General features: G+C 40.9%; 1 protein-coding gene across 3 annotated transcripts in view; it reads left to right on the plus strand.

Annotated features, from left to right (window-relative positions):
- Window positions 1-11,830, plus strand: part of CHST11 (carbohydrate sulfotransferase 11) — a 484,533-nt gene extending 472,703 nt beyond the window's left edge. For all 3 annotated transcript variants that reach the window (XM_069229006.1, XM_069229004.1, XM_069229007.1), the window contains exon 3: window positions 9,397-11,830. In XM_069229006.1, coding sequence (XP_069085107.1) covers window positions 9,397-10,251 — 855 coding nt within the window. In that variant the 3' untranslated portion in view covers window positions 10,252-11,830. The remainder of the gene's footprint in view (window positions 1-9,396) is intronic.
- Window positions 11,831-12,038: the final 208 nt, after the last annotated feature.

The following is a 12,038-nucleotide window of genomic DNA, read 5'->3' on the forward strand; positions in this document are numbered from 1 at the left end:
TACCACATATTGCCCCTGCCAGTACTGGCAATGACAGTACCAACACAACTGCTAACCATCACACTCCTGCAGCGTGACAATTCAGGCTATTCCAGGCCCACAAAGCTCTACGAATAGCTTGGGCGGCTCATATTAGTAATTTGTAATGAATACTGAATTTGTAAGCAACTGTTGTTATGTTCCTCTCTAAATTAGAGAAACAACTCCACCATTTGGAAGACTGCCATGAACGCTGGTGTTGACAATCAAGTGCCAGTGCTGAGCACCAGAAACCACCGGCTCGAATTAAGCACTGCTTAGTACTTTAGAGTGGGCTACAATGGAGAAGTAAGGGAACACACACAAACTCCGGAGACTGTGGGTACTAGCAGTACATAACTCTTGCAAATAGCTTATTATCTTGCAAGTTTGCTCCAGTAAAAGGAGTGTTTGTAGGATAGGAATGGGGAGGAAACACTACACATCGTATGGGTGTGTAGCAGAAGCAGTTTTTTGGACGGCAAGATAATTGCCTTGTGAAGGGAAAACAGATGTGTTAATGTATATTTGTGCCACATATATTCAGGAGGAAAATCTGCATATTTAGAAGTTACACACTGTAGTGCTCCAGGAAATCTACGATAGTAGAATATATTTTAAACACTCCTGGGATTCATTGTGAATCCTAAAAAGTCTAAAATGTGCTCCAACAATCAGGGTAACCTTCCATTAGCACATTTCTAACTTTTCAACCCTGGGCTTTATAAATCAGGCCCGTTTGTGTAGTACATGATCATTACAGTAGTCATGGTAATGTGTGCTGAATAAAAAGAGCTGTTATTAACAAAGAGCTCATTGCAAAGACACACAGGGCTCCTCGTGATTGAACACGAATGTTAAAATGTACTACTATTTTACGCAGGGCAGCAACCAAAGTTGCTGTGCTGCAAGAAAGGGAGCGAGACGGACATCACCATATCTACAAAGATTAGGTAGTGCTGGCCTCTTCCCATGTGCTGGCGCACAATCAGTGCACAACCTGGAAGTCTTGAACCACGCATATACCTTTGCACCTTAAGGCTAAGGCTAGTGCGTCAGTCTAGCATAGGTTTCGTAGCGTAAGGGTACCCTTCTAATACAAAACCACGGTATTCTTGGACTAACTTTAAGACTGTTCCCACTTTATATGCGTGCTACACAGTGCAACACACATGCAAAGTTTGAAAAATTTGGAGAAATAAAAAAAAAATTCCTACTTGATGCCTGCCTGGAAGATGTGTAATTGTTTGGCACAAAACCCTGTCTACCATTGTTAGTAAATAGGGCATTACATCAAAGACCATGGGTGGTAGCGTGGCAACATCCATGTGCAAACCCCTTGGGACACTACTTTGTGATACTTGTGGCCAAATTTTCAGTGTGATACACGTTTTGTGTGTAATAGTAGAAAACAACACTTTGTGCCGGTTTAAGCTACCTTTGGTGACTTTGCAACAGCGCAAAGTGTTGATAAATCTGGCCTAAAATTATTTCAGTCCGCCTAAGCTGCAGGATAAATTGCACAATTCATTTGCTCATAATTTGCCAGCACTTCACAGTGTGTGGAAACCATCAAACTAGGTATAGGAGGAGACAGTTCCTCTGTCAGGGCATGGCCAGTATATTACATAATCGGGGGGTCAGCTGCCCCTCTGCCTCCTGAAGGTTCCTAAAAGTCAGGAATGGGGCCTTCACCAAGCTCAGAGTTCTTCTGCAACTAAAAGGAGCGACAAGCTGTAGGCTTCCCATGAAAGAGGACTTCTGTGACTAGGCTGCATATAGCACCAGATAACTAGCAAGATGCAGAACTAGTAAAAAATAACAGACAGTACAAATATAAGAATCTTAAAATATTGCTTGTAAAAATGCCTCAGTGTGCTTGGTAAAATCGTGTCAAGTAAACCCAGATATAAACTGTGTAAGTCTCTATAGGTCTAAATTTGAATGCCTTTTGTATCCATGAAGATAGAGGTTTTTCATTTTTAGGAAGGGATAAAAGAGACCCTGAAAAAAGAAGCCAAAACACGCACTTCAGCCTTCTATAGTATGATCATTAATAGATTGCTTCTGTTTTTTAATTAATAAAAACTTGAATTCTCACTTTCCTAAAGTGGTTGGCCTTATTTTCTATAAGAATAAAGTCCATCACTGTCACTTGTGTTTTTTTCTTGAGCTTTCAGGATTAGTGTGTTTTAACCGGTCCTAGCACAATGGAGTAATCACTACAACGCTACCAGTTGTAAAAATGTTGCTTATTTGCAAGTGACTGTGAGAGGCAAACCCACACCCTTGGGTAGTGGGGCTCCAGTGGCCCAAAAACACTACACCCTTCCATCTTCAACACTTGAATTCCAACCGTTTGACCTGGACAAGACACCTGCTCTTTCAAAGTAACATCCATCTTACCTTGACAAGGCGCCCACTCTTTCAAAAAACATCCATCTTACCTGTATAAAACAACCACTCTTTCTCAAAATAAATCTGTCTTATTTGGACAAGATACCAACTCTTAAAAAAAAGACACCCATCTTACCGGAACAAGATACCAGCTCTGTCAAAAAAAAAACATCAGACTTGCCTGGACAAGACACTCCCTCTTTCAAAAAACGTCCATCTACCTGGACAAGTTATTCACTCTTTTTTAAAAAAAAAAAAAAAAAAACAGTCTTCCTGGACAAGATACCCACTCTTAAAAAAACAAAAAAAAAAACATCTGTCTTACCTGAAAAAGACACCTGCTCTTAAAAAAACCATCCATTTTACCTGGACAAGACACCAGCTCTGTCAAAAAAAAATCCATCTTAACCTGTACAAAACACCTGCTCTTTAACAAAAAACAGAAACACTGAAATCAGTGGTGTATTAAAAGAGGCCTGGCTTCGGCAGATGCTGGACCACCGGCCCACAATGCCCTTGCCCTGAACACTCCATGCACGTTTTCATTTTCAAACTGAACTATTCACTGACCATGAAGCAAACATTCCTGGGATTATGTCCCCCACTGTGCCCGAGTAGCCAAAAACCTCTTTTTCTCATTAGAGCGATTTCCCTTCTAGAAGCACATTTCTGCGCACCTGAGGGCTGTAAATTGCTGGACGTCAATTGGTCGACAAGAAAGGCCCCACGAGGCCGGCAGAGTGTGTTCCTCCACATCAGTGGCAAGCTTCACATTTACTTGCAATCAAGAGACACATGATGCCTATTAGTTCTCAGTTTTATTTTTTCCGCTGTTCTTTGGATATAATTGCTGAGTTAATTCCCTCCCTAAAGAGAACTCATTAGTCAAATTGTTCATCCTATAAACAGGCAGGATCACCTTTTTACCCTGTTAACAAAGGCGTCTGATTAAGTCCAATCGGTGACTTCATTTACAGAGTATTTTATTGTCGCGGCAACAACAGATTGTCTGGCTGGGGAGGGTGTGTGGAGGTGTGAGGGAGGGAGAGATATAGACATGAACGGGCGGGATATCGAATCCCAACATTATAAGTTCGCCCGCTACATCCTGTCCTTTAAGCAGCGGTAATGATGAGATACAAACTAAGCTACAGGGTATAGGTTCATCCGCGGCTTTGTATCAGGGTTCGTGCTCTTTCCAATGACTTTCACTTGTGCAGGTAACACTCACGAGGAAGAAAAAGTGTGCCGCACAGCATCACTACTAAAATCAATAAAAGGTGTGGAAGGTGCAGTTGATCATTAAAATGCACTGTACCGAATTCAGATGCTAGCACACGGGGTTTTAGACATTTACTTTACTGATCTGGAATAATTTCCAGTTGATTCGGACTGAGTAGTAGAATAGCGTCTGATGTCTACTGACCATTAATGGTTTTGCTTGGTATTTTAATTAACGCAGTAGACTTCCTTGTTTTTCTATTAGTGATAGTTAGTCAAGGGAGCACAAGCCTGCAGGCACCAACTGGGTCCAGCAACAGTTCAACTAGAACCAGCATCTCATGGCCCCAGATCGGACACATTCTCCACTACTGCAGATGTCCCCCCCAACACAACATGTGATGACAACCGGAAATGAACGTTCTGGACAGTGGCATTGTTTCTAATTCAATCAGTGTTACTATCAAAAATACAGTCAGCCCCTGGAGCCCGCTTCAGTTCAGAGGGTGGTTGTCAGTGAGCGGACGCTGCCCCTGGCTTGCCACTTGTCGCCCTTGGCACTGCGCTCGCTGCTGCTCATCTCAATGTCATGGAAGCAGAGACAGCAGGAAGACGTAAACAAGGCTGAAGTGCCATATCTCCATTCGTTCTGTAGTTTTTACTACTTGGCCCCACCTAAAGCGCTTAGCAATGAACAGGGGTCTGTTGAGGAGCTAAAGGTAAGGCAATGGGTCTGCCCTGAGTCTTTACTGGTGGTCAAAGAGTTTGTGATTGCCTTTCCCCTCTCTGTGGCTTTAAGTGAATCGGTGCCAATTGTTCGGGGGTCCGGCCCATATTTACAGCCACAGGACCCATGCATCATTCATTTATATAGTGTACATTTTATCAAAACAAATTTCAAAATACTCAGCACAGACAACTTTTAGAAATGCTTCTCTGACTGCACAAGGGCCCGCCTTGGTTAGTTAGCATGATCTTCTAGAAGCTCAAATGCATCATCTGAAGCAGGAATTGGGCAGTGCTTCGTCACTTTCAACACTGGGCCTGCCTAAACGTTTTACACAATGTGCCTCCCCCACTCCCTTTCTTCTTCAACTGACAGGATTTTAAAAGTGAATAGGACATTTACTGAACAAAGTAACACGAACGGCAAGCCTTGTAATATCATATGAAACAGGAATATTAGCATTAACTAAGGTCTAATTTCAGCAGTAAATATATCCGAAGGGAAGGTTCCCACTCTGATCTGCCAAACTCCATCACATATATAATCTAATAAATCCACAATTTTACAACTATAATCATCCTTAACGAGCTGAGTACAAACACAACAGATCTGGTTACCCTCTCCTGTCAGGCAGAGAAACAATAATATAATTCATGCATAATGGGCAATACATCGTACAGTTCCATAAATATTAAGGCTCAGAATACCAAACAGAAATTGTAGTCAGAACAGGCCCTTTTCCTTACCTACTTTAACTCCTTTATCAGGCCAGCGCTGGAAAATAATCCTGAAATCCACTCTCAATAACAAAATATCCACAGAGATAATTCAAGTAGATAAAGGGCCTCTGTCCCCTTAGGCAAGGAAAGTTTTCCACCCTTTTTGAAACCAGGTAGAAAAAGAACTAGAAGCTATACTTTGAGCACCCATCCAACTCGAAGCACTGTGACCAATTCACAAATCCTTACATCAGACATGAAGAGTTAGTCTGCTTGGCTTACTAACAGTTCCCTCTAAAATTGCACTTTGTAACTGGAAAATCACGAGAAACTATATCACCAGAAATAGTGATCTTGCATAGGTCTTGCCAGGTGATGTGACTACCTCCTACTGAATAAATCAGACCGAAGCAGCAAGAGGAAATTGCAGAATTCGCTTGAATTATGGCTACAAAGACTGAAACTATCATGAAAGCTTCCCAGTGCCAAGATACACTGTTTCCACTGCATTCACTCACAAATTAGCCCCTCTCTCACACCTCATTTCTCTTTCGTTCTCTTCTGCCCTTCACTCACCAAATATAAAAACTGGGCCCTTGCATGCACTAATGTGAAAACCAGTCACTCATTCCTAGCAAACGGAGGCATATGCTCTACACTCTGCAATGTACGACAAATAAACACAGCCATGCAACCTATTGTATGTTTTCTGTATTGCAATTTTCTTTTCGATTTTTTTTTACACAGTTTCTCCCAATTGTACCCATGTTACACGATAAGTCTGACTGCATTTACAATTCATAGAAATGTCAAATATGTGCTCATTAACTTAAGGAGGAACATTGTTAAACTTAATTATAATGTTTTTGAATCAAAAATGATTTGAATAAAAAAAAAGAAGCATCAAAGACACAACTGGCTCATGTAATTGCAATCAGAATGAAGTTGAAAGTGTATTGTTCAAAATCTCAGGCCTTTGATCAAGTTCTGGTTCTGCATTGTGTTAAAAGAAGATTATGTGTATTTTTCAAAAAGCTCCCTTGTGTATGGTTGATTAGGAAAACATTTTGAAAAAATAAAATTCCTTTTCTGAGATTTTCGGGTGGTGCATTTGAGTTATAAAGAGCTGTCAAAAATCCTATTTGAAGGAAATTAGTGTTGTTTAGTAATTCTATGGTTGTTTGTTGTCCTACGTCTTCAAGCAATTACGTTATTGGGCTTCTGTCCTGTATTAGGGAATTGGGGCAAGGGACATAGATAATTTTCGGAGCTGTCCATATATGTGCTGTCAATAAGATTCCCCAAGCTGCACCTAAAGATATTCTCCTGATCATCCTTGATCTACTGGGCTTCGGGTTATTCGATTTGAATCTTCAAAAATCTTCCTGAGAAGTATTAAGAATCAGGCAGATATATGTCAAAGTCCTCTACTCTAGATAGGTACCCGGTTTCCTACCATGCAGTTGAACGGTGTCCCTCTGACTCTCTGATCTGCTTCCACCTTTGGACGTTCCTCTGCATGGATAGTTATTTTGCTGTCCTTGGGTTGCCATGCTCTGATCTGCCTACCACAGCCAGCTTCCCATTTTCATTTGTTCTAGATGGTATTTAAGTTAATAGATTGGGCGATTATTGTGCTAAGGCACAGGGGCAGTGGGGCAAGATGTACAGAACACATAAATAATTCAATATACCACCCTTTTGCGGACGTGTAGTGACCTATACATTAACTCCTAATTGATTTTCTGCCAGCCAGTCATGTCAAACAGAGAAACGCCATAAAATACATTTAAGGGAAGTCCAAATCATAAAGAGAATCATAAAATTAGGTCTACCCTTGACTCAGATTTATGCATTTCTTGTCATTTACAAAACTCTATTTCTATCAGGCGTACGTCTTGGAAATCCATGCCTCTCATGAACTTCCAGTAGCATGCTTTGGAAAATAATTCCTGCACGAGACAGGTTTTCGCCCAATGACAACCCAAGGTTAGGCAAAAACGTGTATTTTCACAATATTTGTCCTTTTTTTGGTCCATTGAAATGTTCTTGTTCACTGTGGCAAAACCTATTTCCTTACACAAATGGCTAGTTTGGTGTACTTACAAGTGTATACAGATTGGGAAATTTTCTGCAAAATGTTTATGAATCCCATATCGATCCAAAGTTTGTTGAGGTGCCTAGAGATTGCACAATACCACCCACCCAAGGTTTCATAATTCCACTCTACCCCCACTTTTTAAGCATGTGTTTGCTGAAAAATCCCTAGTTAAAGGCAGGTCAGCCTGGACAACATTTGCAACATGAACTGGCTTGCAAACTGTTACAATTAGATTGATGTTATGAAGGTTTGCAATGATCGTTCCAGACAACCCATTGTTGACTACGGAAAAATTCAAAATAATGGGCCTCCATAGTCTTATTGATATGTTGCTCTTTTTCAGACCCAATACCTTCAACGGTTCACTTCTGACCCAGATCCTGTAAATTGTTTCTTATAGCTCTGAAGCCAAGAGGTAGATAGATTATTACCATGTATCTACATGTACACAACTTCGCTGGATGATAATCCCAGTGGCGCGGCAATATTACCCTGATGTAAAGAGTTCGTTACTGCAACTGATTAGTACATTAATTTATTTGCCATCAAATTAAATCACTTCTTGCTAAACATATAGATAATTTTATATAATTTACATTGATACATCAATAATACGTCACTGTACTTGTTGTAAAGCTGCAGGAGCTTTTTTTTTTCCATCTTGCTAGGATCTGCTCAAGTACACTCTGGGCCAAGGTCTTATAACATTAGAACTATGCAGCCTTTAACATTAACTCTAGACACACTGCCCGGTTGCATTGCTGAAGCTCACAAAAAGATGTAGCAGGTCTTATTCTGCTTCTGGCTAAGAGAATATTTGGGCTCACCTGGTTTAAAGACCTTACATAAAGATGGAACAGTAGCTTGGAAATATCACCTACTGCAGTGACACTGAGAATAGGTATTGTAATAACACCAGGCTCTTGAAAACCCAAAGTCATCTGGTCAGACTCCTTTTCTTCAGTGCCACAGATGCACGCTTAGGGGCTGACTCGATGGTGGATGGGCTGCACCCTTGGCCTATAGTCAACCACATAGTATCATCAGTACTGGTTTAACATGCACATTTCCTGGGGTAACAGGAATGGCTATCTCTTATATCACATGCATGTAGAGAATGTACTTGTTTATTGACATAGCCATTGGATACTGAGATTTCTCTCTGTGCATTGTGTAATAAAAGCACAAGTTCTAATTCCTCATGACTGTAACTCACTGTACCAGTGTTTGCACTGCTTTTGAATTGATTGTTATGTTGAAAACCTAAATAAGACTAAATAGTTTATGCGGAAGAAGCACAATCCATGATGATACCATTGAACACCTGGTGGAGGTCAGCATAAGTGTCAGCAGACCTACCTTCTGTGTGCTGTATATGATGGTGGCAGTGATCCCCTCACTTACTTTCTCATGTGAGGAGGTGAGGGGAGTATGATCTATGCATCAAGGCCTCACATGCGGCACATAGCTCACAGCACCAGAGGACAGCAGCTCTCACCTGGTTTTCCCAGTTATGTTTAAAGGTTCTAGAAAGGGAGGAGGACAGGGGAAGGGTGATATTATATTTTACATGTGACGTCCTCTTAAAAACACAAGGCATGCAAGATCAAATATGAGCTAATATACCACTATCTAATATTCAATTTTTAGGGTTGAGCGCAAAGCGCTACGTCCCTGTTGTAATCTCTCTTTGGGATTTTAACCACGCCCATGTCAAGCCCATCAGTTTGGTTGGTTCGTGGTCTTGACTTTTAAAATTAGCTTGATTTAATTAGAGAAAGGCATGCACACCTCATGCCTTTTCCTGTGTTTAGCCTGCCTCGAGCGCATAGGCCAACTACTGAAAACATACAAGGCTCCATGTTTTCCCTATGGTTTCTGCACTATTTTTTCTCTTTATTTCCTAGGCAGCAGTAGAGTGTTTTGCATGACATCGACCCTGTTTTACATGGATATTTGCACTCGCTTATGTAAAACTGTTTTACTTTCAGTTTATGTGCCAAGAAAAGTTTGGTTAGGAGTTTACAATGCTAATAGCTTTAACTTGACTAAAAGCGAGATCCATTGCATTGCAAATGCTTGTTTAATTTGAAGCCACAACAAGTAATAAAAGTAATGTAATCTCTTGCTTACAGCAGTATGTTGAATTGTGTTAGAGAATAATACAGATATTTTTTAACTGTACTAAGTTTTCTTATATGTTTTCTACACAGTTGGAGCTCTCCAGCACTGCAGTAATGCATCAGATAAGGAGGGACCAGGTAACGGACACCTGTCGAGCCAATAGTGTCTCCAGCAGGAAAAGGCGTGTTTTAACACCAAACGACCTCAAGCACTTAGTGGTGGATGAAGACCATGAAATGATCTATTGCTATGTGCCCAAAGTGGCTTGTACAAACTGGAAGAGAGTCATGATGGTGCTTACTGGAAGGGGCAAATACAGTGACCCCATGGAAATACCAGCCAACGAGGCGCATGTGGCCGGAAACCTGAAAACCCTCAACCAATATAGCATTTCGGAGATCAACCACCGCTTAAAAACCTATATGAAGTTTCTCTTTGTCCGTGAGCCTTTTGAGAGGCTAGTATCAGCCTACAGAAATAAGTTCACCCAAAAGTATAATACCTCCTTTCACAAGCGGTATGGAACAAAGATCATCAGGCGGCAGAGGAAGAATGCCACCCAGGAGGCTGTGCGCAGTGGTGACGATGTCAAGTTTGAAGAGTTTGTAGCCTATCTGATAGACCCTCATACCCAAAGAGAAGAACCTTTTAATGAGCACTGGCAGACTGTATTCTCGCTGTGCCACCCTTGCCACATCCATTATGACCTGATAGGCAAATATGAGACGCTGGAAGAGGACTCCAACTACATCTTGCAGCTGGCGGGAGTAGGCAATTTCTTGAAGTTCCCCACCTTTGCCAAGTCTACAAGAACTACTGATGAAATGACAGCCGAGTTCTTCCAGAACATCAGTTCAGAACACCAGGCGCAATTGTTTGATCTCTATAAACTGGATTATTTAATGTTCAACTACTCTATGCCAAGCTACCTGAAACTGGAGTGAAAAGTCAAGCCTTCTTTTTTATTTAAGAATTTAATTTGTCATAGTAAATATGAGCAAGGGGTTATTTTGTAAATTAATATTTTTCTGTGAACTGTGCTGCGAGCAGCACACTCAAATTTATTTAAGTCACTCTATGAGAAAGGACCACTCTCTTGGCAGGGTAACAGAATTATTACCTAGTTTTGGAGAAAAAAACGAGTATTCCTACACTGTTTTAAAATTGGATTATTTGATTGACATATTCTCTGCATACGTTCTAATTAATGCTATTTATCTTTATTTAAATTCAGTCTGTCAGAAGTTATCACTTCAGTCATAGGAAAACAATGACAACTGGTACAGAGCAAAATGTGTTTTACCCCTTAATCAGCCCACATTGCATGTCCCTGGATGATAATGTCCTCAAAGTTGGCCTGGCACCGTCCGAAGCATCAAGAATATTAAATTGTTTCTAAGACTCATATATGTTGGAACTCATAAGGTACTCACAAGTTACAGACACGTTTCCTACAGGAAAGGGTAAAACCAGGCCCCAAAGAGTCTTTGGGAATGGTTATGACAAACTGCACAAGTATGCCACATCAAGGATTCTTAAATGTTTTCCAAAGGATAAAACTCTTGTTAACGGCTGCCCACCTCGCCCCCATCCCGTTCCACTGAAGCCATGGTCTCTCCTTTTCTTTGATCAGCAATTAGCACTTTCAGGATGGGATAAAGGTGTGAGACATATACCCAAGCCATTGAGTGGTTGGTGGTTAGGAAAAATCCCCAACACACTCCAAGAAAAAAAATATTTGATGATCGTCATTGTTGAATTCATCTATAAGTTAAAAACTATTGAGAGAAACAAATGCTGTATGATTTCTGCACTCTGTACGCCATGTTTGTGTGTCTAGTGAAGGAGCGGGTGAAGTCGTGCTCAGCTTCTCTCGGTGTTTCTCTCTGGCTCCCCCTGCTGGTCTGGATGGTTCTCCGGCCAGGGCCTCCATGTTGGTGCTGGACGCTGACTTTTGGAAAAGAGCTGGGCCCAGGTTTCTCCTTTAGAAATGTACGTTGTAGCTTTAGTGTCTTAGGTTGAGTTCATTTTTAATTTGTTGACGGCATATCAAGCCCTGTACAAATGGCATTCAAGAGCATGCTAAGAAGTTTACATGAATTGGCATCTATGTTGTGAAACACCAGGGTATAATATTTGATCTCTTTATGTTCAATGGTTGTTTAAGTCGCAGGGGCAACTAGCGGCCCTTCTGTTTGTGCGTACCTTTGTTTTTTTGCATTACAGTTGCCATCTTCTAAGAGGGATCCTAGATTCCGGACCGTCATTCTTTAATAAATAAACGGATATCATTAATTTATGCAAAGACAATGTTAATTTGTGTAATAAAGAACACACGTGATTGGGCCCAGTTGCCATAAATATGGACATCTCACCATTGCAGCCTTTTGCTTGTTAATATGGGTGAAGTTGTGGCGGGTTGGAAGTGTGCTATGCAGAAAACTTTGTTAAAACAATTCCACAGTATTTATGCTGTTTTGGGGAAGTCGCAATGCCGTTATTAAATTGACTGCACACATGAAATGTTGTACTTGCGTTTAAGTTAATTTACTGAGTAAAGTAAAAAAAAAAAAAAGAGCGAATATCCTGTTTAAAATGTTTCCTGTATTGCAAAGCACGTGCGTTTAACTATAGTGGCTAACTCTGGACTTAAGTTCTGATCACAGAGCCCCCATGTAACCACATTTTGTGCTCCTAGAGGGTAATCTTTTCACCTCCCTGCGACCTTTCC

This window comes from Pleurodeles waltl, chromosome 4_1 (genome assembly GCF_031143425.1).
Source record: "Pleurodeles waltl isolate 20211129_DDA chromosome 4_1, aPleWal1.hap1.20221129, whole genome shotgun sequence".
In the NCBI taxonomy this organism is placed as follows: domain Eukaryota; kingdom Metazoa; phylum Chordata; class Amphibia; order Caudata; family Salamandridae; genus Pleurodeles; species Pleurodeles waltl.